Below are 25282 nucleotides of genomic sequence, written 5' to 3'. Positions count from 1 at the left end.
CAGCAGGTGCCCAGTGGCACTGGCCCCTGATGCCGATCCTGCTACCTCTTCACTTTTTACCATGCCTATTTTATGCTGCTTTTATAATTAAGTGTTTTAAATTTGTTGTTAGCCACCCTGAGGTTTTTGAACCAGGAAGGGCAGGGTATAAATAAAAAATTATTATTATTATTATTATTATTATTATTATTATTATTATTATTTCCTCACTTGGGCTCTTCAACCTCTGCAGGTTTTCGGAAACCCCATGGGCCCTGGGGGGAACACCTCTGGCAACCCCATGATGCCCAGCGTGGCCAGCAGCGGCTCTGGAATGAACTCGCCTCAGTTCATGGGACAGCAGCCTTTCCCAGAGGGATCTGCCAACAAGGGCTACGTGCAGCCGGGGATGTACAGTCGCAACACTTACCCCGGAGGTCCGGGCTTCACCACAAGGTAGGTTCTGGGCCAGCAGATCAACCTTGGTCCATTGTGTACTGCCTGCCTGCCTGCCTGGGTCGCAGCAGGCATCAGCTTAGGTCAAAGGAACAAAAGCACTTCTACACGCAGCACGTTGTTAATCTGTGGAACTCACTCCCACAAGATGGGGTGCTGGCCGCGAACTTGGGTGGCTTAGAGGATTAGAGAGATCCATGGAAGATAAAACACCTGTGGCTTCTAGCATGCCTCTGAACATCAGTTGAACAGTGCTGAAGAGTGTGCAGTTGCATTCAGGTCCTGCTTGTGGGGTTCCCAAAGACACTTGTGGGGTTCCCAAAGACACTTCTGGGGTTCCCAAAGACACTTCTGGGGTTCCCAAAGACACTTCTGGGGTTCCCAAAGGTGTGCCTTTGGCCTGATGCAGACATTCTTTTTATGTAGAAGTAATTCTCCCCAGTGTGAGAAGAAAGAAGGGGTGCCTCTTTAAAGACAGGGCTTGCCATCTGTGCTTTTATTGAAGTTAGTCGTCTTATTTAATTGGGGGCACCATTTTAGCAAATTATGGGCGCAGTCCTATACTTGCTTTCCTGGTTCTAAGCCTCATTGCATTCCAGGGAACTTGGTCTTTAGCCAACGCCTGTAAGATGGTGCTGCGAAAGTCTTTCTAAGCGTAGTCCTGTACACAAAATTGCTTGGGATCGGTGAGTCCTGTTGGATGCAGTGGGACTTCATTTCTGAATAAACGTGCACAGGATTGCTTTGTTAATCAGTTTGTGAAACTGATTAAATATTGCAGCCCTGATTATTATTGGTAGGTGTGGGGCCAAGAAGGACCTCACTCAACCTAACCCCCCCCCCAAGAAAAAAGCATTTGTCAGAAGCAAGCATTTGGCTTGCTTGAGCCATCTAGAAATCCTCTCTATTTGATTTGTGTATTTTGAATTTCTAACCTACCTATTCACAATAAATCCAATGAATAAAATGCTCATCCAGAATATTACATACTACATTGAATATAACAGCCCCCAGGCCTGCTTAACTCCAGCTGTTTAATTTTTCTCCTAAACAAGGAGGTCTCACAGTGCTTCTGGAAAACTGTTTAAACCATTAGGAATTTGATGGGTCTGTTCCAGGTAGTTTCACAACCGTGGTTCAGTCACCAAGAATGTACCTCAATATACAATCTTGCAGTTCAAATCTGTTGTATTGCGTATGCTCTGAAGTGGGTTTTTTTTTTTAAAAAAATATTTTTTACAGTCAACCAATCTATAGATTTCATGAAATAAATAAATACATAGTCAGATCTGCGGCTGTCCCGGATGCATTTTGAAGATCTGATTTTTGCAGATGAAGTTTGCAGGGATCACTTGACCCAGCAAGTTCTGGAAGATACATTTTTTAAAAGCTTGCTTTTCTCCAGTCTACGTTTATATAACAAATTCACAATAGAAAGGGGAGAGCAATGGCTGCCAATAGGAAGACGATGCTCCTGTTTTGAAACATCTGGGTTGGTGTGTGGCTCCTTCACCCCTCTTTTGCCAAGAACACACTGATATCTCTACTCTCCCCTTTCTGTTCTTCCTGGGGGTAGAAGGGAGTTTGCTTGCTTCTTTGGAATCCTAAAACAGAAGAGGATTTTTTAAGGGGGGGGGGCGGGAATTCTTATTTAAGGACACAGGGAAGCTGCCCTATGTTGAGTCAGAACATTCATCCATCCAGTTCAGGATTGACTACACTGACTGGCAGCAGTGCCCCCCAGCGCTAATGGAAGAGTATCAGGGATTGGACTTCGGAGCCTCAGCTTGCAAAGTAGTTGGTCTGCCTTCCCCTTGTAGCAACCTCTTAACATGTGAATCAACGCTCTGCGTGGTGGAAGAACAAGACGCTTAGTGGGTGCGTGGGGAGTTGAGCTGTCAGACGCCTGTCACTTGCTGCATAGTCATCCCATTCCCCCTGTCGCCGCCACTGAGCATGTGGGGGAAAGGGCATGAGCGTGTCACTAAGCACGGTTTGCCAGCTCATGGTTGCCAGCTCATGGTCACCAGGCCTAGTTTCCCAATCACCAAGACACCTCTCTCTTCTAGCATCATCCGACTCCAGCCGGGCTTCCCTATACACTCCAGAAGGCCCGTGGTGTTACTGCTTTCCCTGATGTAAGAGGCCAAGTGGAAGTCATAATTCATCAGGGATCCATCAGTTGGCAGGGCAGCCTCCTTAAGGAAAGAAGGGCAGTGGTAGTGTTGCCCATTGGTGCAGAAAGTGGGAAGCCCCATCGTTCAGCCCAGACACTGAGGTCCAACTCCGAGGGCCTTCTGGAGGTCCCCTCACTGTGAGAAGTGAGATTACAGGGAACCAGGCAGGGGGCCTTCTTGGTAGTGGCGCCCGCCCTGTGGAACACCCTCCCACCAGATGTCAAAGAAATAAACAACTATCTCACTTTTAGAAGACATCTGAAGGCAACCCTGTTTAGGGAAGTTTTCAATGTTGGTGTTTGATAGTGTTTTTAATATTCTGTTGGGAGCTGCCCAGAGTGGCTGGGAAAACCCAGGCAGATGGGCAGGTACAAACAATCTATTATTATTATTATTATTATTATTATTATTATTATTATTAATGCCCTTCAGAACCAACTCATTCTAGTTTTGTCCCCATCCACCTCCCTTCTGAGTTCTACAAGAGGTCATGGAGACAAGGCTGACAAGCTGGTTGTAAGTTGGACGGTGGGCCAAACTTGATGGGGCATCACGCCCGTTTCCCTTAATGAACCAGCCTCCACTGGAGAAGGAAGTAGGAAAGTCGCCTTCTGCCCATCTTGTTCCACAGGAGGCTCTCTGGATCTAACCCTTTGCTTTCTTAAAAAAGATTCTGAGGACATCCCTCTTTTCCCACTTCAAATACCAGGTTCTTCTGCCCATGGAGTAGATGTGCGTTGCCTGGTCTGTGAGACACCTCTTTTTCTTTTCCAGTTATGCAGGCAGCCCAAATGGCCCCGGGGGAATGGGCATTCCTTCACACACCGGGCGACCCCCTGCAGACTTCACCCAAGCAGCTGCCGCCGCCGCTGTTGCAGCCGCCGCCGCCACGGCCACAGCCACGGCCACCGCCACCGTGGCCGCCCTGCAAGAGAAGCAAAGCCAGGAACTCAGCCAGTATGGAGCGGTAAGATGCAGGCGGCGCGATCTCAGCGCTTGATAATTCCCGGGGGTTTTCGAGGGTGAAGAGCGGAGCTCACAGGATGTAACTTGCAGCCGGGGAAATAGCATGAAGCCAAAGGAGTACCATCTGTTGCAATGCTATAATGAAAGGCCAAGGGCCTTGAATTTGCTCAGAGTGAAGTGGCACCTTCTCAGAGGGTGAGGGTGGTCTTTTTCTCTCTCTCTTGAAATAATTTTTATTTGATTTTACAAAAATAGAATTATAACAGTACAAAGCACATATCCATATTTAGAGATTTCTAGACTTCCCACCTTCGCCTCCATGGGTCCAGTTGTCAACCTTTTCAACTGCATATTGTTCTATGATCCATATTTTATATCACTCCATTTTGTCCATAGTACCTGCAGCTTTACAAGTGTTACTGCAATCCTGCTAATGTTTTCATCTGCTTACAGTGGTCTCCCAGACAAATTATAAATTTCCCCCATTCTTTATTGATGTTTTGGTCTTTTTGGTCTTTTCCCACCTGTGAGTCAGTTGCAGCTGTAGCAGGAAATGGTGAGATGGACCCTGCTTTGGGTGGCAGATCAGGATTGCACCTTCATGGGTGACCAAAGAGATTGCATCCCCTATGAACTTCAGATGAATATACAGAGCGGCCTAATGCTGACCTGCTTCACAAGATCTAATCATGGTTTAATAAGCCGCGATATGCACAAGCTCCATGTCTTTGGCTGCAGCCCCTTCACTTTTCCTTTTTTTTGCGAACAGGGGAACAAGCCAGGAAGGCGCACTTAACCATAGCTTCCTGTTCTGTGCAAACCAGGAAACTATGGTTAACGGCTTCCAAACAAGCCAGGATTCATCAACCAGCTTTAAAAATTATAGATTTTCCTACTTTATTGTTTGCCACCATGGGCTCCTTTGGGAGGAAGGGCAGAATAAGAAATAATACAGTGGTGCCCCGCAAGACGAAATTAATTCGTTCCGCAATTTTTGTCGTCTAGCGAATTTTTCGTCTTGCGAAGCACGAAATCCCATAGGAATGCATTGAAAATCAATTAATGCGTTCCTATGGTCAAAAAAAGTCCAAACAGAGCCAAATTTGGTACAACAACAGTTTATTAACTGCTCTTTAAAGTCACACATACTGTAAAGAGCAGTTCAAAAATTTAAGGGAAAATAAATTAACTTTATAAACAAAACATGTCTTTGTTTTTAGTCAAAGAAAAAAAGTCGCGAGACGTTTTCGTCTTGCGAAGCAAGCCCATAGGGGAAATTCGTCTTGCGAGGCAAATCGCGAACGGAAAAAACTTTCGTCTAGCGAGTTTTTTGTATTGCGAGGCATTCGTCTTGCGGGGCACCACTGTAATAGTATTATAATAATAATTTTAAACCTTAACCATTGTTTCCTGGTTTGCGGAGAGCAGGAAACTATGGTTAGCTGTGCCTTCCTGGCTTGTTTCTCTGCTCGCTGAAAGGGAGGAGCAAAGTGAGAGAAGTGGGGGGTTGCACGCAGCTTGTGCCATGATTTCATTGTGTGAAAACAGCCATTGAGTCAGACAGTTGGTCCCTCCAGCCCAGTATCTACGCTGACTGCCAGGATCTCAGGTGAAGAAAGATTTCCCATCACCTGTCCCCTACTTTTTTATTAAAAAAAGATGCCAGGGATTGATGCCAGGGTGAAGAGGAGCGGGCTTGGCTGCGGCAGATACATGGGAACAGTGATGTGACGTAGTCATTAGTGTTAGACTCAGACTTGGGAGACCAGGGCTCAAATTCTGGCTCACAGGGTGGCCCTGGGCCATAGACTTGTTGTGAAGATCAACTTGGGCAAGGGAGCATGTACACCACATTGTGCTCTTTGGAGACAGGATGTAAATAAAATAATAAAAGCATATTCATTGTTAGGGACCAGCACTGGTCATCTGTTGAAGTGTGCTGTATTCTCTCATCCCTTGCTTCCACACAGGGTTTGGTTTCCTATCACATTGTGCTAACCTTCCTTCCTTCCTTCCTTCCTTCCTTCCTTCCTTCCTTCCTTCCTTCCTTTCTTATTTTTTTCCCTTGAAGATGGGAGCTGGGCAGCCCTTCAACAACCAGTTTCTTCCTCACTCGGGGCCGCGAGGGCCATCCGTGCCCCCCGGGATGAATCCTGCCAACATGGGCGGCGTGATGGGTGCTTCTGGGATGTCTCCCATGAGCATGAACGCAGCGAGGGCGCCTGGCATGAGCGCCCTTTACGGCAGCCAGCGGATGCCCCAGCATGGCTACCCTGGCCCCCCGCAAGGCCAACCGATGCCCAGGCAAAGCGTCAAGAGGACGTATTCCAATGAGGTGAGGTCAGGTGCGGGAGGAGATAAATAGGTACTGCTCCAGCGGGAAGGTAAACGGCGTTTCCGTTCGCTCCGGCACTCATCATGGTGTCCCGTTGTGCCAGAAGCGGTTTCGTCATGCTGGCCACATGACCCGGAAAGCTGTCTGTGGACAAACGCCGGCTCCCTTGGCCTGAAAGCGAGATGAGCGCCGCAGCCCCAGAGTTGCCATTGACTGGACATATCCGTCCAGGGGTCCTTTACCTTTAGGTGGTCTGACTCCATAGAATGGAGCTTCCTATCTTCCTAACTTAACTTATTGGTGGAAATTGTAAGGAAGACAGTTTGGGCTAATTATTAGGAGGCACTGCATACCAGGCTGCTGCCCATACTTCCTGTGTCCCGTCAAATCTATTAATGCATGCTCATGTTAAAAACATGGCAGTAGGCAGCAATACCACCCACCAGCAGTGTCGGTAGCACTTTCAGCCACTGCTGCCATAACCACCTGGCTGTTTTCTGCTATAAGGTACTTCCTCATATGCCTACCTAAGGTCCTATCTGCACCAGCTCAATAGCCCATAATGGCCCTGGGTAGCATCCTTTTTCCCCCATGCAAGTTACAACTTCATCAAAAAAGTGCCTCCGCTGCTCCCAGGATGCTTTGGGTTAAATGTCTGCATTCCTTTTCATCCTGTGTCTAGCTCCCTCCTCTCCTGTTTTATTAGCAGAGTCTTTGTCCTTAAAAAAGAGGAAACGAATAGAAAGAAATTAGGTTGATTTGTACATGTCTACCCATTCACCACAACTCATTCTGCTCAATTTGCTTTTAGGTGGGAGGGAAAACGTCTGTAACATTTACGGCTTTGCCTTTCTATTTCACAACTCCATGGAGACATCGTAGGGCTGCTTCCATTCCTCCCTGTTTCATTTCGCACCGTGCACCAAGGTTTCTGGCGTGGGTGTAATTGCACATAGCCTATGCTATTTTAGCTATTGCTTTTTTAAAAAGACAAGTATAACAATAAGCAGAACAATGTGCAGGCCTGTGGCCCTCCTGAGGTCGCTGGAATCCCAACTCCCATCAGTCCCAGCCAAGCATGGCCAGCGATCAGGGATGATGGTAGCTGACAGTCCCAACAACATCTGAGAAGACTACAGGTTCCCCACATCTGCTGTCTTAAGGCTGTTTCCCGTGTTCCACAGTCTGCCATCTGCCCCCATATATCCTGAAGTCCTTTGGTCCCTTGGGGAAAGTGTGGGACCCCATGAAAGATATAATCACAGAAAATTGAGCAAGGACTCAACAACAAACCATACACTCAACCTGTTTTAAGACACCCACTCCTGTAAAGGTTGTGGTGGAATGAAAGAAGGATTACACTTAGCCATGCTGGAAAGGAATATTTTAAGAATATTACAGGTCTGAGAGGCAAGACTGAGATATGGATATGCTTCAGGGTTCAGACTGTGGGAAGCCGTAAAATCAAAATTACAATTCGGAAGACAATTTGATCGTTTTTTATTTTAGTTTTTTTATTTTTATTGGATTATGATTTGATATGTTAACTGGATGTTTTTTATTGGAAAATTAATAAACGCTCTAACAACAAAAAGAATATGACAGGCCAATCTGAGGAGGAGGAAACTTGTAGCTACAGCACAATGCGCGACATCTGTTCCGATTGCTTACCGCAGAGATTGGCACTTGGCAGACAGAAAGTGGCAAACACATAGCATCGGCAATGACAGCGCTGACAAGATCGTTCTCCTTTGATTTCCGATGAATTAGTCAGCACTCCCAACTTCTAGACTCGTAGGCTGTTTACAGATGTAACACTGAAGGTTTGGTGTTAAGGACCTAAGAGTCCTGCTGGATCAGACTAAAGGCTCATCTAAGCTAGTATCCTGTTCTCACAGTAGTCAACCAAATGCGTGCAAGAAGCTCACAAGCAGGACTTGGGTGCAGCATCACACTACCCACTTGCAATCTCTAGCAGTTGGCATTCAGAGACAAAGTGCCTCTGACACAAAGCTAGCACATAGCCATTGAGACTCTGTTGTTGTTTAGTTGTTTAGGCGCGTCCGACTCTTCGTGACCCCCTGGACCAGAGCACGCCAGGCCCTCCTGTCTTCCACTGCCTCCCGCAGTTTGGTCAAACTCATGCTGGTAGCTTCGAGAACACTGTCCAACCATCTCGTCCTCTGTCGTCCCCTTCTCCTTGTGCCCTCCATCATTCCCAACATCAGGGTCTTTTCCAGGATGTCTTCTCTTCTCATGAGGTGGCCAAAGTATTGGAGCCTCAGCTTCACAATCTGTCCTTCCAGTGAGCACTCAGGGCTGATTTCCTTAAGAATGGAGAGGTTTAATCTTCTTGCACTCCATGGGACTCTCAAGAGTCTCCTCCAGCACCATAATTAAAAAGCATCAATTCTTCGGCGATCAGCCTTCTTTATGGTCCAGCTCTCACTTCCATACAACACTACTGGGAAAACCATAGCTTTTACTATACAGACCTTTGTTGGCAAGGTGATGTCTCTACTTTTTAAGATGCTGTCTAGGTTTGTCATTGCGCCATTGAGATTAGCAGCCGTGAATTTGTTTAATCCCCTTCTAAAGATATTCAAGGTGGCTCCCGTCCCTCCCTTTTGTGGTAGTGAACCCCACAGTTTCACTACACACTGTGTGAAGAAGTACCTCCGTTTGTTAGTAAAGAAATAGTGTCCTGCCATCCTAATTCTCTACCTTTGCTCTTTCTTTCAGGGTTATCCAGGACAGCAGTACATGCAGAGTGGCCAGTATCCCTCTCAAGCTGGGCAGTATGCCCCCACTGCCCCCCAGCCGTCTGCTCCGTCCCCTTCGTATCCTGGCCACAGGATGCCCATGCAACAAGGAATGAGCCAGTATCTCTCTGGCTCTGGCACTGGAGGCCCCTACTATAAGGTACCCAGTTACTATGGAAACAGCCTCCCGAGATTCTCTCGGGATGCGTGGAAGAAATTCAGCCTCCTTTCAGAGAAAGTAGTAGTAGTCATAAATGTGTCAAGAGTAGATCCAGCCTAAGTGAAGGTGATGTAGCCTGTGTCACTGTGGTTTGACCTATGGCACAGGAATGCTCTGTCGTCTGGGTCTGCCCTTTCCCTCCGTGATTTAATGCTTCCATCTTTTTGAGATCCCCACCTTTTTGTCCAAAGAGATCCTAAGAAAGTGAGCCCCAGCAAAACTGGTCGCTCGTCGCTTTTGTATAAAGGGGTGAGGGGTGGCGGGGAACAGCAGGTGGAAGACAAGGGCTTCCACCAAAGTTACCCAGTAAACCAGGGGTGGAAATATGACAAGAACCACCCCACCCCAAGCAGCCGTCATTCAGGTGAAAGAGCCACTGTGTCACTTAGCCAGATACCCCGACCAGAAGACGATGGGTAGTATCCCACTCCAAAGGGTTGAGAGGGGGAAGGATGACTAGGCTAAGGCAGTTTTTTGTCTCAAGAATAAGGATGGTCCAGGGAAACACATTATTCTGGTACCAGTCTTTCAACTTCTCCTTTCCAGCCTACGGATCAGTTCAACGGTCAAAATGCCAACTTCAATGGAGGCAACTTCAACAGCTACGGACAGGCTACTATGAATGGGGTGAGTCTATGACTATTCCGATCCTTCAAGACTTATCTAGGCATGTTGCAATGATGTGGAAGCCAGTTACTCACCTCTAGTCTTTATCAGGGAATTATTTTGTGTTTCCTTAAGTTTTGCAAAGCCCTAATGGTACTCTTGGGATGCGGGTGGCGCTGTGGTCCAAACCACAGAGCCTAGGACTTGCCAATCAAAAGGTCGGCGGTTCAAATCCCCACGACAGGGTGAGCTCCCATTGCTCGGTCCCTGCTCCTGCCAACCTAGCAGTTCGAAAGCACGTCAAAGTGCAAGTAGATAAATAGGTACCACTCTGGCGGGAAGGTAAACAGTGTTTCCGGGCACTGCTCTGGTTCGCCAGAAGCGGCTTAGTCATGCTGGCCACATGACCCGGAAGCTGTACGCCGGCTCCCTCGGCCAGTAAAGCGAGATGAGCGCCGCAACCCCAGAGTCGGCCACGACTGGACCTAATGGTCAGGGGTCCCTTTACCTTTTAATGGTACTCTTGGTGGTTGTAGTCCATACACTCAACAGGGATTCATTCCCCAGCTGCCAGCTGTCCTCTTTGGACTGATTTTTCTCCTGCTAAATCAGAGGTGGGCCCAGGGGTCTTTGGCCCTTTTTCTAATTTTGTGGGGTCATTGGCCCAATGTCATGCAGGTGTTAAGGAATCATGGAATTGCAGAGTTGGAAGGGACCACAAGGGTCATCTAGTCCAACTCTCTGCAATGCAGGAATCTTTTTGCCCAACGTGGGGCTCAAATTCATGACCCTGAGATTATGACTGTCGTGCTCTTAAGAGTGTGGCAGAGAGAGAGAGAACTGGGTGCCAACCCACCACTGTCATATGGTCCCCAATAGCTCCCAAGGAAATGAAGGACTTGAAGGAATAAAAGTTGATGTTCTAAACCATAGCTTAGCATGATGTGTGTCAGTTAGAACAAACCACACGCAATCAAAGGGGAATTTGGAAGTTTTCACTTAACCTCAGTTTGTCATGTCAGATGGGCTGAAAAAACTGTGGTTAACAATAACTGGGATTAGTTTCGAACAAGTTACCTTCAGGCCGCAATTACTGACTCGCTATTGTTAAGATTAATCCCAGTTTCTGGATCTGGACAACAAGGCAAACTGTGACCAATCAAAAGCGGAAGAAAAAGCTTCTTTGCTCCTACTTCTTGTTTCATGGGATCAGCAGCAGCGCACACACCCACAGCTCTCTGAGGCTCATTCCTGTTTGTGCACATCACACCAAACCAGGATTTAGTGGGATGTGGGAATGCAGTCACGCTGTCTCTGCCCATTAGCCACGTGGCTTTCAACATGTGCCCTGCTGCATCAAGTTAGCCTGGTGTTTTGATTCTCCTTTCAGCCTGGAAGATCCATGCCTGGTTACCCCAGCTCCCCGCTACCTGGGAATCCCACCCCTCCAATGACACCTGGCAGCAACATCCCCCCATACATGTCCCCAGGGCAGGACGTGAAGTCCCCGTTCCTTCCAGACATCAAACCCAACATCAACTCTTTGCATCCGTCTCCCTCTGGTAAGTCTTTTTTTCCTGTCGAGACCCCTGTGTTCTGGCTGATTTACCTCCACACTCCCACTGGGTTCAAGGGGAATCGTTTGCGAAAGGCCCAAGGGATTCTTAGAGGCCATGAATGTCCCTTAATTGTTATTTTTTTTAAGACCCCCTTTTCCAGTAATCAGATTATCCACCTGATTTTAGGAGGTTATATAGCCAGTCATTAAACTGGGAGGGGCAAGCCTTTTAACTGAAGTCAACTTTCTCAAAAACGCGATGACGCCTTAGGCTGCTTCCTTTCTGTATCGTGTTGCAGTTCTCAAGAGCAAATGAGAGTGCCCTTTGAGCACCATCCCCAACACCAGCTTTGAACACAAAGACCCACAGAAAGGCAATATTGGTAGCTGTTGCAATCTTTTATGGGATTCCCTTCCTTGGGAGGTTTCCCAGAGCCCTAACCTGAGTGCAGGCCTGAATTATTAACAGCACTTCTGTTTGTACAGTGCTTTGGCGACTGCAGATGAGAAACAAGTGTTATTTTAATTTATTCTTGGTTTTATATTAACTTTAGTAAAATCGTTCTGCTCTGCTCTGGAACGCTAAGCTTAAACCAAATAGCTTCACTGGACGCTCATTGAACGTGAGCTATAAGGCACCTCTTCTGCTGGGTACACAAGAGGAATATCCAATCTCCTACCTACCCTTTGGAAACTTTATACAATAAAATGTTGTAGTTTGGAGTGCTCCTGTTCAGAGTTCCAGTCAGTCAGCTGTACTTTTTTCAGGTCCTTCTATTCCACACAGAGTTGTTCTGTTTCCTTTCTCCACTCCCTACCCCCGCCAACAATGAATCTGCTTTCTTTGGCCACTGAGCAGCCTGCCCTCATTGGGCTACTGTCACAATCCACCGGGTTCCAGTTCCACAAGGAATAGGTCCCTCACCAAAGCACTTCGACAACAAGGGCATCATTGCCAAGGCAGTGAAATCCAAGCAAACCATGGTTAAGCACACAGAATCTGTCTAGCTCAGAAGGTCATCCATAGGCCCGCAAAGAGTCCACAGTCAGCATCACAGAGAATTCAGCAAAGCACAGCATGGGGTTATGGAAGAAGAAGCCAGCAGCTGCTCGGGCCTTCTAGCAGCTGTTAGTAGGGAAGGAGTTTTGGGAATTGCTTATTCACAAGTAGCACAACGACTCTGGCTGTGTCATGACTCCTTGGCCTGGGTCTGGGCCTTCTGGTGCCATTGTTCATGAGGACTGGGTGATGGTTCTACCAGGGTCATCCTCTTGGAGCTTCAGGAGTTCTGTAGCAGGTCTCAACCCAGAGGACTCAACTCAAGGACTGGTTTTAAGAGGACCCTTCCTTCTCAAGTTCTTTGATCTGTGATGTGTCTCTGCTTCAACCTCCAAATCTACTACCAGATCAGGACTAGGCCTGACAGCTGCTTTAGTTGTGAAGTTCCTCCCTTCAGGTTTCTCCTCCCCGAAGGTTTCTTGTACTTCTGGAAACCTTGGGTTCCCCATGAATGGTGGGGCTGAATTGGCTAGGTAAGGAGAACCGAGTTCACACATGCACACAGGGAGGCGGCGTTTTTTGACTCAACCAGGATTCAGTTTGTGCATTTAGCAGAATCACATGGTAAAGCTTCTCTAGATGGCAGGGCTTCACACAGCATGTTGGGAGGGGATGAAAATATTAAACAGGAAGGATTCAGGTGATGTGGACATTTAATGTTTGAATTTAAATTTGTTATGTAAAACTAAAAAAAAATTTTTTTTTGAAAAGAAAGCATTAAACACACACACACACAAAACAACAACAACCCCCACACACTTCCCTGTATGTAAAAAATGCATGTGAGTGGGAGAGGTTTAACCCCAGCCTTCTCAACATGCTGTTTACTTTTTGAAGTGGAGTGGTCTTTTTCATGGAATAGCATTAAATATATGATTCCTTCCCCTTTACCTCCCCCTTGCTGCACCCCCCCACCCCCGGTCCCATTGCCCAAAGTGATTTAGTCGAGGACAAGCTTTATCACTTGATTCTGCTCCAGATTTAGCCAGCAGATTCAGGGGAAACAGCAGAATTTCAGTAGTTAGAGGATTCCACGGCAGTTCAGAAGTGGCAGTTGGGTGCTTGGCCCCCATGTGAGGGAAGGGCGCCTGCGGACCTCATTAATATGCAGTGGGTACAGTCTGGGGTGGGGTGGAAAGGAGAGCAAGGAGTTCCTGCTTCCCCCCAAATGCTTGGAAAGTGCAGGGTCGTGGGGGAGGGGGAGGGTGGCGAGACCCCTGGAGCCACAGAAGGAGCGGCGACCAGGCCTCTTCTCTGCGCCACCTGCTTCCTCATCCCACCTGCCAGACATTTGCTTTGGCCCCAGGCGCACGCCGTCCCTTACGGCATCCCCGGCTGCCGGATCAAGCTGGCCTCCGCACCGGCCTTGGTGCCCCTGCGCTACCTGACGGTGCCCGTTGCCTTGTGCCAACAGCCCACCGCCAACCCTCTCTCTCATCTCGCCCTGCCAGGAAACCCTTGCGACGAGCTGCGCTTGACCTTCCCCGTGCGAGACGGGGTAGTGTTGGAGCCCTTCCGCCTCCAGCACAACTTGGCTGTCAGCAACCACGTCTTCCAGCTCAGGGACTCGGTTTACAAGACTCTGATGCTCAGGTGAGAGAAACGCCCTCCTCCTTTTTTCCCCCCTGTCGCGTTGTGCTTCCTGCAGAGGAGCTCATTTCCTCCCACCGGGGTGACCGGGAACGCTCTGTTGGGAACAGAGAGAGCATCCGTGCTTCAGAGTCTGCACGGAAACAAGAGAGGAACTGGCTGTGACCCAGAAAGGTCTTCCTTGTTCCTTGGACCTCTTCAGCTCCTTAAGACCAGAGAGCCCCCTATTTCACTGTATCAGGCCTGTGGGGCCTTTGGCCCTCCAGATGTTGTCAGACTCCAACTCCCAGCCAAAGTGTTCAGTGCTGATGGATCATGGGAGTTTGAGTCCAACAGCATCTGAAGGGCCAAAGGTTCCTCACCCCCGCACTAGACCATCCAGGTACTCAGTTGCACACTTACCTGGAACACAGGTAGTCTGAAAGTCTTACATCATAAATTCTGGGCAGTCATTCACCACACTTTTAAAAGAAACAGTGGGTTGTTTAATTGACTGTTTTTTGTTCTTTGCAAGGGGTGGAGGTAGCAAGTTCACCTTCTGTTCTGAACCTCCAAAATAGGTCTGGCAGTAAGTTCCAAAACCGATCCTCAGTTTTAGCTGGGGAAAGGCCCATAGCTCAGTGGTAGAACATTGCTTTACATGCAGAAGGTCCCATGTTCATTCCCCAGCATCCCTGGATAGGGAGAGATGGCGCTGTCCGAAAGCCTGGAGAGTTGCCAGCCAGCCAGTGTAGACAGGACTGAGCTCAATGGGTCAGTGGTCTGACTTCGTATCTAAAGTATCTTCCTGTGTTCCCAACATTTCTAACTTGTCAGAGACAGAACTGAAAATCTAAGAGGGGAGAAAAGAAGGGGGGAATCCAGAGAAAAATGAGGCGGGGTGTGTCAGCAAGATGATTTTCTCAGTTGGGAAAAAGGGAGATAAGGGAAGAGGGCTTTCACATCTCTATCCAGAAAGAGATCTGCATTGAACACTCAACGAAGGCTTCTGAGACCCTTATTTCTGAGGTCTTTGACTAGCATCAGACTTCCAGTATCAACCAGGGATTGCCTTCTCCCATTTTGGCTGCAGCTTCGTTTTTAATATTGAGTGGCATCTTCCCAGTATCACAACAGTAACTACTGCGGGTTACAACTCTGGTGGGCCGAACTGGCCACAGACTGCCTGCATCAGGGCACCTGCAGGATCAAAAGCCCCACTTTCCCACGTAGAGGTAGATTATTATCTCATCAGCCTTTCAGTTGTGGAATTCCCTTTGCCACAGAGGTGCACCGGGTACCTTCATTACGTAGTTCCCATCCTATGCTGAAGATGCACATCTTTACCCCAGTCTTCAACAACTGACCACCCTAGACTATCATTTGTTTTAAACTGATTTTAATATTGTATTTTTAAATTGCTCTGGGACCTTATGGTGGAGGGTGGTTAATATTTCAAACTAACAATGATAATAATTTGGCCCCTTGGCTCTGGAGAACTTCTCTCTGTCCCCTTCCTACATAGAGAAGTTCTCTGGCGTTCCCAAGGAGAATAGCTTAAAACAGAAACATGCCAGACTTTCTGTGTCTTGAGAGATTCTTGCTTTATCCCTGTCAGATCTAAATCCGTAGCACAGGGATGCTTTGCATCAATAAGGGTTCAATCCCCAGCATTTCATAGGGAAGGACCTGTGTCCAGATGGAGCAATACTTGCAGCCAATGGTCCAACTTGCTATAAGACAGTTTCATATGTTCCTGCAATGAGCCATGGTCTTCAGAAGGGGTGGGGATGTTCCCTTGGGGGCTTTATATGCCACTGATGAATGGGGCAGCGGCAAAAATGAGCGGAGCAACACATGCAAATTTTACATTTGCACAGAAGGCTCACTCACACACCCTTCCACCCAGGAGGCATTATCAATGCAAGAGGCATCATCAGATTTCAAGGACATACCCCATGCATGAGGTGCAGAGCAGGGGCAGCCTAAAGAGTGAGTCCATGGCCTGAGTGGAGTTCTGAGGGCCAGATAGAGAAGACTGGAGGGCCACATCTGACCCTCAGGGTCTTGCATACGTCGCTGGTGGGCTTCCCAAGGAATCAGCGTTTCGTTGCTGTTTTTCGAAAGGCGTTTCATTTGCTTTCTCCAGGCCTGACTTGGAGCTGCAGTTCAAATGCTACCACCACGAGGACCGGCAGATGAACACCAACTGGCCAGCCTCAGTGCAGGTCAGCGTGAACGCCACGCCCCTGACCATTGAACGGGGAGACAACAAGACATCACACAAGCCGCTCTACCTAAAGCAGGTGTGCCAGCCGGGCAGGAACACCATCCAGATCACCGTCACCGCTTGCTGCTGTGTAAGTTGCCTCTTGGATCCCTTCTCTTCCCAACGCCCCCCCCACCCCACCCCGGGGATCTCTTGTTCCCACAGCTGCATGGATCCCACTGATGAGTTGCCTCTGTTTACCCAGGAGAACACCCTGCAACTGTGCCTTCTCTGTGGCGTATCCCCGTCAAATTCATTGTGGGGATCCGCTAAATACTTTGAATGTTCCTAGGGCCGTGTAAAAATACTGAGGCCTTATATGAGAAATAGCCAAATGCTCTCACTATACCTCTTTAAACAGTCGTGGCTTCCCCTCCAAGCATCCTGGGAACTGTAGTATGTAAAGGGTGATGAGAGGCCTAAGGAGACCCCTGTTCCCTTCACAGAGCTACAATTCCCAGAGTTCCCTGAGAAGAGGGATTGATTGTCTTAACCACTCTGGGAATTGTAGTGCTGCCGGGGGAAGAGAATAAGAGCCTCTTAAAAGTGCTGGGTCCCCTTAACATATTACAGTTATTGGCATTCTTTGGGGGAAGTGATGGTTGCTTAGGTACAATAGTGCTTTCAGTGTTTGTACTTGGCCTCAATGGTGCATTTTGCACATAGCACATCCGTGCAGGAGCGGCAGGTGGCGATGCAGAGCCCTGAAGCTCACAATCAGGATAGGACGGCCATAGGTCACCTGTCCCAGGGTTGTTCCTCAGCAGCTGCTAGTCAGAGACATGCAGCCTCTGTGGATTTGTTGCTCTAATCTCTTGAGAAGAGGGCGAGACCCTCTCTTTCCTATTCACTTTGTTCGTGCCATGCATGGAATCTCCCGAGACACAGCCACTAACCTCTTTTCTCCTCCTCCTTCTTCTCAGTCTCACCTCTTCGTCCTGCAGCTGGTCCACAGGCCCTCCGTGAGGTCTGTTTTGCAAGGCTTGATAAAAAAACGGCTTCTGCCAGCGGAGCACTGCATCACCAAAAGTGAGTTATGCGCTCAAAGAGCATAAGGAGAACTTGCTGGATCTGGGTAAACTCCCATCCAGCGCAGCATCCTCTTTGCACAGTGGTCAAGCAGACGCCCACAGGAAGCCCACACGTTAAGGCAGGAGTGCACTCTCCCTGCTTGTGCTTCCCAGCAAACTGGCATTCAGAGGCTTACTTAATACTGGAAGCAGGCCTATGTGGCAGAAAAGGGGGCGACCTGGTACATATTTACTGGGCCTTGGAAAGCTACGCTGGCCAAGGGGTCCTGCTGGGCTTACACTGTCATGCCAAGAACACCCTGTACTTCCCAGCCAACTGGGGTCTCCCACTCCAGCCATCAGATGTGGGCCTGACTGGAGATAATCGTGGCTGGTAGTCATTGGTAGCCTGACCCCTCCATGAATTTGTCTAAACTGCTTTTAAAACCGTGCAGTTTGCCATCCATCGCTACATTTTGTGGTAGCGAATGTCAGGAGCTCGTCCTACACTCGAGTAGGACCCTGGCAAAGATACATGTCCGACTGGCATGTTCTCTCCCTCCTGGTCGATCGTTCGGGAGCTTCAAAAGCTTTCTTCAGCCCGAACATCACAGCGACCGATGCCAACTGACACCGGCACACTTAGGGATCCGCAGAGTCTTCGCAGCTTGCGTAACAGACCTCAGCAACTCAGCATTTTGGCTAATCTACCTTATTTACATATAAAGACGGAGCACTGCAACACGTCTCACTCTCTCTCGAGCATCAGGCAGCAAAGAGAAAGAACAAAGGACAATAGTCCCACTTCACGAAACACAGTAACACAAAAATCCTGTCTCCGTCACTTCCCACTCTGTAGAGTCAAAACATACACCATCATGTGATAGACAAAAATCCCATGACTGCAGTCATGGAGCAGGAATTCTAACAGTGAACATAGTTCAACTGTGCGCTCTCCTGCCTGTGAATTTTGTGATGGAGGCCAAAGAGCCCCGCTGTTTGCAACAACGTCCCTTTTCCTTCCCAATCCTTAGTAAAGCGAAACTTCAGCAGCGGCACAATCCCTGGAACTCCAGGTCCAAATGGGGAAGATGGAGTGGAGCAAACGGCCATCAAGGTGTCTCTGAAGTGCCCCATTACTTTTCGGAGAATCCAGCTTCCTGCCAGGGGTCATGATTGCAGGCACATACAGGTGAGTCTCTGGTCATACAGCCTTCCTTCCCATCCTGCTGCATCACTCCAGCCTCATAGAATTGAGCTCCACCAATGGCACTGTTATCTCCCGCTGCCCCTCCAAAGTTTGCAGAGTGGCCTCTGCCCCCTTGCCCATGTGATCTCCCATCTAGGCAGCAGCTGAACTGCCTCGTACAACGCCAGGCCATTTTTAGACATCTAGACTGGGGAGGAGGTTTTCTTCGGCTGCTGTCACTCCCAAGACCAGGGATTGTGTCCTGCTAACTTCTGCTGAGAGCAGACCCAATAAAATGAATGGACCTAACCTTGCCATGCCAATTAATTTCAGTGGGTCTACTCTGAGGGATGCTTGCACACATTTAAAGCACATTCAGCACTCGGCACAGAATCCTGGGAACTAGTTTGTTAACCAGGCAGAGGACCTTCTCAGTAGTGGTGCCCACCCTGTGGAACGCCCTCCCTTCAGATGTCAAGGAAATAAAAAAATACCTGACTTTTAGAAGACATCTGAAGGCAAACCTGTTTAGGGAAGTTTTTAATGTTTGATCATGTTTTTAATATTTCTTTGGGAGCCGGCCAGAGTGGCTGGGGAAACCCAGCCAGATGGGCAGGGTAGAAATATGATGATGATGGTGATGATGATGATGATGATGATGATGATGCTAGAAATTGTGGCTCTGTGAGGGGCAAACTACAGTTCTCAGGATCCTTGGTAGCAGGGGTTGCACTGTCAATATGAGTGAGTGAGTGAGTGTGTGTGCGTGTGTGTGAGTGTGTGTGTGTGTGTCTAACATTGGATACAACTGTAAATTGCTGCCCCCTCTTGGGGAAATCTACATCTTCTTCCCAACCAAATTCCCTGTCTTTTGCTCAGTGCTTTGACCTGGAGTCCTATCTGCAGCTGAATTGTGAAAGGGGGACGTGGAGGTGTCCTGTTTGCAAGTGAGTATTTGTGGGTGGGGCCCCTGACCTTCGCAGGAGCAGGTGGCATCTATGAAATGCAAGAATGTAGTCAGCGAAGCAGTATAAGCACTCAGGAAGAACCCTCCTGGATCAGACTAGCCACTCGAACCCTAGCATCCTGTTTCGATGCTTCTTAGAAACCCACAGGCAGGGCATGAAGGCAATAGCTCTCCCCTATTGACTATAGTACCTGACAGTGCTACTCACCTGCTGTGCCACTCTAGCAAGATGGCTCCCTCTCTCTCCCCTGTCTATTTCTTGTGCCAAACATCTGCTAAACTTCAGTAATAGTGAACAAACCATGGGGACTTGTGTGGGACATGGAGAAGGGGAAAGAAGCGGTTGAGAATCTGTATGTGTGTGTCAGAGACAAGGAACCTGTGGCCCTGCAGATTTTGGGCTCCCAATTCCCATAAGCATCAGCCAGAATGGTCAATGGTTGGGGATGATGGGAGTTGTAGTCTAGCGACTCCTGAACAATCACAAGCCCCCATCTTCAGTATATGTAAGGTAAAGGGAGCCCTGACCATTAGGTCCAGTCATGGCCGACTCTGGGGTTGCGGCGCCCATCTCGCTTTATTGGCCGAGGGAGCCGGCGTACAGCTTCTGGGTCATGTGGCCAGCAGGACTAAGCCGCTTCTGGCGAACCAGAGCAGTGCACAGAAACGCCGTTTACCTTCCCGCCGGGGCAGTACCTATTTATCTACTTGCACATTGACGTGCTTTAGAACTGCTAGGTTGGCAGTAGCAGGGACCGAGCAACAGGAGCTCACCCCGTCGCGGGGATTCGAACCGCCGACCTTCTGATCGGCAAGCCCTAGGCTCTGTGGTTTAACCCACAGCGCCACCCGCATCCCTTTTAGTATATGTAGTCAGAAGCATATTGCAAGCCCCCAGCCTTTACACTTCTCTGAGCAGTGTTTGTTGCTACCACCGCTATTACTGCTAACTATTGTGTTCTTTGCTTTGTTCTCAGTAAAACAGCCCTGTTGGAGGGACTCGAAGTGGATCAGTACATGTTGGGGATCCTAATCTACATTCAAAAGTAAGTGTCCATTCAGAAAAAGTGAACAGCTACCATCAGGTCCAGATTTGTGTGCTTGTATTTAGACCATTTCCAAAGCAAAAAAAAAAAAAGTCAAACCGAAAGGAACTGCATATTCATATAAGACGAGTTAGCAGAAATAAAAGTTACACAAACCAAAATAAAATGTAATGTTTAAAAAAACAGAGACAAACTTAAGATTCTGACTATCCTGCCCCAAAATCCCTAGCATCAAGTAATTTAGGTGGGAAATGTGTGGTCTTTGCAGATGTGTGTCTATGCTTTCCACACAGTAGACAGATTGCAGTCTCCTTGTGTATTTCCTTAAAATCCGACCCAGATATTCTTCCTTCAGCATGTCGTGCAAAGCACACTGTGTAATAATACGTGCAAGATTTTCACCCCATTTCAAACCACAAGGACAGGTACGCCCAAAATAGGGCCTATAATTATAATAGTATGGGCTTTTCACCACCTGAGGGCAGCCAAGTGCTGGAGCCAGACCCCTCCCCAGCCGATTACCCCTTCCTTTGAGATTTTGTCATGGTTAGACAAAACCTACTGTGTTGCGATAGGAACGGAATGAGAATTCAGGTAGGGAAAGGCCTTAGATCAGGGATGGGGAAACCTGTGGCCATCCATATATTGCTGCGCTACAACTCCCATCACCCCTGACCATTGACTGGGACTGATGGAAGTTCATCCATATCTAGAGGGCCACAGCTTCCCCACCTCTGCCCTGGATAAACTCGCTCATCACTGAGACCAGAGGTTTTGGAAACAGAAGAGGCAGTCAGCAGAGACCCATTTTGGAAAAGAGTGCCAGTGCAATGTGGTGTCTTGTCAGACGAGGACAGGAGAGGTCTGGGTTGAATTCCGTGCTCAGCCAGTTAAGCAAACTACAAGAACAGCTGTTGCCTCTGCTTTCCAGGGTTGTTGTGACATAATATGATGATGATGATGATGATGATGATGATGATGAATCCCCCAGCCACTCTGGGTGGCTTACAGCACATAAAAAAATTGTAAAACATTAAACATAAAAAAATTCCTGATACAGGGTTGCCTTCAGAAAATTGTGGAAATTTTGAAGCAAATATGTATTCTGGGTCAAGGTACAGGCCTGAACAGAGAGGGGTCATTCAGGTAGGACTCTGAGGCAAAAGTCTATGGCCTTAGCAAAGTGAGTGACCCCAACTCCGAAAAGAATCACTCTCCACATTCTGAAGTAAATGTATATTTACCTCTTAAAGAGGCTCCCCAATAAAACTAAACCCAGAGTCTAAAATGATGGAACTGCATCGCTGGGCCTGACAAGCCCCAATTCCAGCACCACTACCCCCGAAATTTATACGAGCCAGAAAGCTTTCCGAGAGGCAGAGCTTGGGGATTGGTCGGTCTGGTTCCAATCCTTGCTGAACCCCGGCTGAGTCACTGGACAGCCGCTGTCCTCAGCCTGACATCCTCCACAGAGTTTCATTTATTCCGTTTATATCCCACGCTCTCAGGCAGCTTACAGTAACGAGGCACGATTACACAGCCCTGGAAGGCAACACAAGACGCACACAATGAAAAACAAAAAGCCAGTCAGCTCTAATATTGCAAGCACAGAACCCGAGGGAGCTCAGACTTTCAGAATATCAAGCAGTCATAAAGGTTCACCATGAGCAGATAAAAAAAAAATGCTTTGCAATGGTTTCTGTACTATTTTTTATTATATTATTATTATTACTACATTTATATCCCTTTTCTCCAAGTTGCTCAAGGTGTACATGGGTCTCCTCCCCTTTCCTTTCATGACAGTCCTGTGAGGTAGAATAGGCTAAGAGATGGCGACTGGCTCAAGGTTGCCCAGTGAGCTTCAGGGCTGAGTGGGGATTCGAACCCTGGTCTCCCAGGTCTGGGTTCAGCATTCTAACCGCTATACCACAGCGGCACTGCTGTGACTTCTAAATTATCCCTGCTTACTGTTGGAGCCACGACTGACAAGGCTTTGCCATTCGCCCCACTTTGCTGACCTTGTATCTACTTCCTGTCTTGTACCCAAGTCAGACCATTGGTCCACCTAGCTCAGCGTTGTCTACACTGGCCGGCAGCAGCTGTCCAGGGTTCCAGACAGGAGTTTCTCCCAGCCCTACTTGGAGTTGCCAGGGAATTAACATGGGACCACCTGCATCCAGAGCAGATGCTCTACCACTGAGCTGCAGCCCTTAAAGGATCTCTGAGCAGGCTGTCTCTGCCTAACCTGAGATATACAGGGATGCTCACAAGGTGGTTGTGGCAATGAGTGAGATTATAGCCATACTGTATACTGAAATGCATATTCATTTTAGCATCTTCTCTTTGCTACTCAGTAGTATCTTGAGTCTAGTGGCTAAAATTCTAGTGCCTTGTGGTGTTTTGCTTTCATCTTTCCCCTCTGTTCATTTATTTATTTAGGCACACAGCTTTGTATCCTTCAGATGTTGCTAGATTGCAACACCCACCACCCACTGCCATTGGCTGTGCTGACTGGGGCTGATGGATGGGAGTCCAACACCATCTCCAGGGCATCACGGTTTAGGGCAAGAATGAGCGCCCATATATTGTGGACTCCAACTCCCATCAGCCCCAGCCAGCTTGGCCAGTGGTCAGGGATGGTGGGAGTTGTGGTCCTGCAACAGCTGAAGTTCCGCACCCCTGGTTTAGGGAATTCATACCCAAGCAGCTTCATATCCCTCTCCCCAGTGACCCCCATCCCTTCCCTGAATGCGGATTGTGCTTCTCGCTTCCTTCTCGGCCCCAGAGATCCTGCTGTCTCATTAGCAGCAGCTGCACCAGGTGTCACAGTGGAGCCTCCCTTGTCCCAGAATACAGAGCAAGACCAGCCAGCATGCAAAACTTCCCTTCTGCCATTTGAGGGCCTCGTGCTCCCAATTTTCACTGCTGGGAAGAAAAATAAAAAAAGACAGCATTGCTTTACATAAACAAGAAGGAACCAGATCAAACCTGCTGGGCGCTGAGGCAGTGATGTTCCGGCCTTGGTGTATAATTCACGGCATCATTCCCCCCCTCCCCTTTACTTACACTGCCAAGGACAAATCTTTGAGCCAAAAAAAGGGGGGGGGGGAATCCTGGTCATGTGCCAGCAGCCTGGGAAGTTCTAGAAAACGGGGCTTGTGTTTCCATGGGGTCCTGTGCGGAGATGGCAGCCATGGACATCCTGTCAGCCTCAGGTTTTCGATTCTCTAGGGGCCGTTCTGACCCTGACAAGGTTTGAAATAGAGTTGAAAGCACTCCGTTTTCAGGGCTGCGGGTGGGTGCTTAATTTCCAATGAGCAGAGTTTGAAATTCCGTAAACATACATCGTCCAGTGATGGGCCTCCAGCCTCTGGTTTTAAGACCGGGCTGTGAGATGGCTCAGCTCTCAGCCCTCCTGAGGTTGTTCCAAGGGCACACACTTAATCCACCTTTTCCCTGCTATGCTAGAAATGGCCGTGAAGCTGTGCAAGCCTACTTTTGTGTGCCGGCTCACAAAGGGCCCTGAATCCAGGCAGCCTTGCGTAGGGGTGCAATTTCTGTAGGCGTGGGAACATAGTGTGCTGTTTACACCTTGCTAAGGCGTTCACCCAAAAGGGACGCAGGTGGCACTGTGGGTTAAACCACAGAGCCTAGCACTTGCTGATCAGAAGGTCAGCGGTTCGAATCCCCGCAATGGGGTGAGCTTCCGTTGCTCGGTCCCTGCTCCTACCAACCTGCCAAAAGCATGTCAAAGTGCAAGTAAATAAATAGGTACCACTCCAGCGGGAAGGTAAACGGCGTTTCCGTGCGCTGCTCTGGTTTGCCAGAAGCGGCTTAGTCATGCTGGCCACATGACCCGGAAGCTGTACGCCGGCTCCCTCGGCCAATAAAGCGAGATGAGCACTGCAACCCCAGAGTCGTTCGCGACTGTACCCTAATGGTCAGGGCTCCCTTTACCTTTAAGGCATTCACCCGCTTAGCTGGGTAGCATCCATGCTTGCAGGGGGCATATCTCCAAAGTTCCAGGCGGGGCTTGTTCCCAGGCCTGCCCAGAGATGCCAGGGGCTGAGCCAGAAAGAGCGCCTGACCATCCTTCCCGTTGCCTCCCTGCCCAGTTCCGAATATGAGGAGATCACCATTGACCCAACGTGCAGCTGGAAGCCAGTGCCCATCAAGCCCGACATCCACATCAAGGAGGAGCAGGACGGGCCTGTCCTGAAGCGCTGCCGCACCATGAGCCCCACCCACATGGTGATGCCCAACGTCATGGAGATGATTGCCGCCCTGGGACCGGGCCCCTCGCCCTTTGGGCCCCTGCAGCCCCCGCCAGCCAGCGGCAGCGACTACACCAGCCAAAGTGAGTCTGCGTCTGGGGCAGCGAGACCTCTCTGTGGGGACTAGGGAAAGGCCACTGGGCTGCACCTCAGAGTAGACCCATTGGAATGACTGGACTGAAGGTAGCCATGCCCAAGGGAGCCTCTCTGAGCAGGACTAGCATGGGAGGCAAGCCTTCGTTCTTCAAGGACGCAGCCTTCCTCCTCCAAGGGAGTCCTCCTTTCCAGCAGTACAGACTCCCTAGTCCAGCTAACGGGTCTTTTGCAGCCCCTGGGTACATTTCCTCCGCCCCCGATCAATACTTACCTCTCCACTTTGTCACCAGAAATCCAAGCCTTTGTACGTACAGTGCTGTTATTGGATCGTTTCGTCCTTGTAAGCTTCCGCATTGTTTATTTTATATATCGTCATTGGTTTGCACGGTGTTTTACAGAGCACGATTGGGTTAGGTCCCTGCCCCAAGGAGCTTACAGGCTAAGATTTGACACTAGATAAAAGCAGAGAAAGGGGACAGAAGGGGAGGCGGAGTGGTTAACAGCGGGGGATCTTTGTGGCTTCTTCCAGTTACACAAAGCAGGGAATGGGCACTGAGGGCTGAGTTAGGCGGAGAGAGAAATGAGCTGGTGCACAGAACAGAACAGACCGTGACTTGTATCCAATGGTTGCCCTACGCAGAGAAGAACCATTGAGATTAATGAACATGACTAATTTAGGGTCATTAATTTGAATGTGCCTACACATTGTACATTTAAAGCATATCTCTCCCCTCCCCTGAGCC

The 25282-nt window shown here is 48.8% G+C and overlaps 1 protein-coding gene and 1 long non-coding RNA gene across 2 annotated transcripts in view; one reads left to right on the top strand and one right to left on the bottom strand.

Annotated features, from left to right (window-relative positions):
• The window catches only part of ZMIZ2 (zinc finger MIZ-type containing 2), a 108647-nt gene that overhangs the window by 75015 nt on the left and 8350 nt on the right, over positions 1-25282 (top strand). Inside the window, exons 4-16 of the mRNA XM_082200279.1 lie at positions 233-435; positions 3387-3579; positions 5650-5913; positions 8656-8835; positions 9442-9522; positions 10892-11063; positions 13571-13712; positions 15838-16048; positions 16881-16986; positions 18002-18159; positions 19036-19103; positions 20101-20169; positions 24285-24526. Coding sequence (XP_082056405.1) covers positions 233-435; positions 3387-3579; positions 5650-5913; positions 8656-8835; positions 9442-9522; positions 10892-11063; positions 13571-13712; positions 15838-16048; positions 16881-16986; positions 18002-18159; positions 19036-19103; positions 20101-20169; positions 24285-24526 — 2089 coding nt within the window. The remainder of the gene's footprint in view (positions 1-232; positions 436-3386; positions 3580-5649; positions 5914-8655; positions 8836-9441; positions 9523-10891; positions 11064-13570; positions 13713-15837; positions 16049-16880; positions 16987-18001; positions 18160-19035; positions 19104-20100; positions 20170-24284; positions 24527-25282) is intronic.
• Positions 5920-25282, bottom strand: part of LOC309519626 — a 61489-nt gene continuing 42126 nt past the window's right edge. The window contains exon 3 of the long non-coding RNA XR_014213903.1: positions 5920-6632. This is a non-coding gene — a long non-coding RNA (uncharacterized lncRNA). The remainder of the gene's footprint in view (positions 6633-25282) is intronic.

Source organism: Podarcis vaucheri (assembly GCF_965113315.1).
Source record: "Podarcis vaucheri genome assembly, chromosome: 15".
Taxonomy (NCBI): Eukaryota; Metazoa; Chordata; class Lepidosauria; order Squamata; family Lacertidae; genus Podarcis; species Podarcis vaucheri.
The sequence above is the reverse complement of the archived record's forward strand: the minus strand, read 5'-3'. Positions and strand labels throughout refer to the sequence as shown.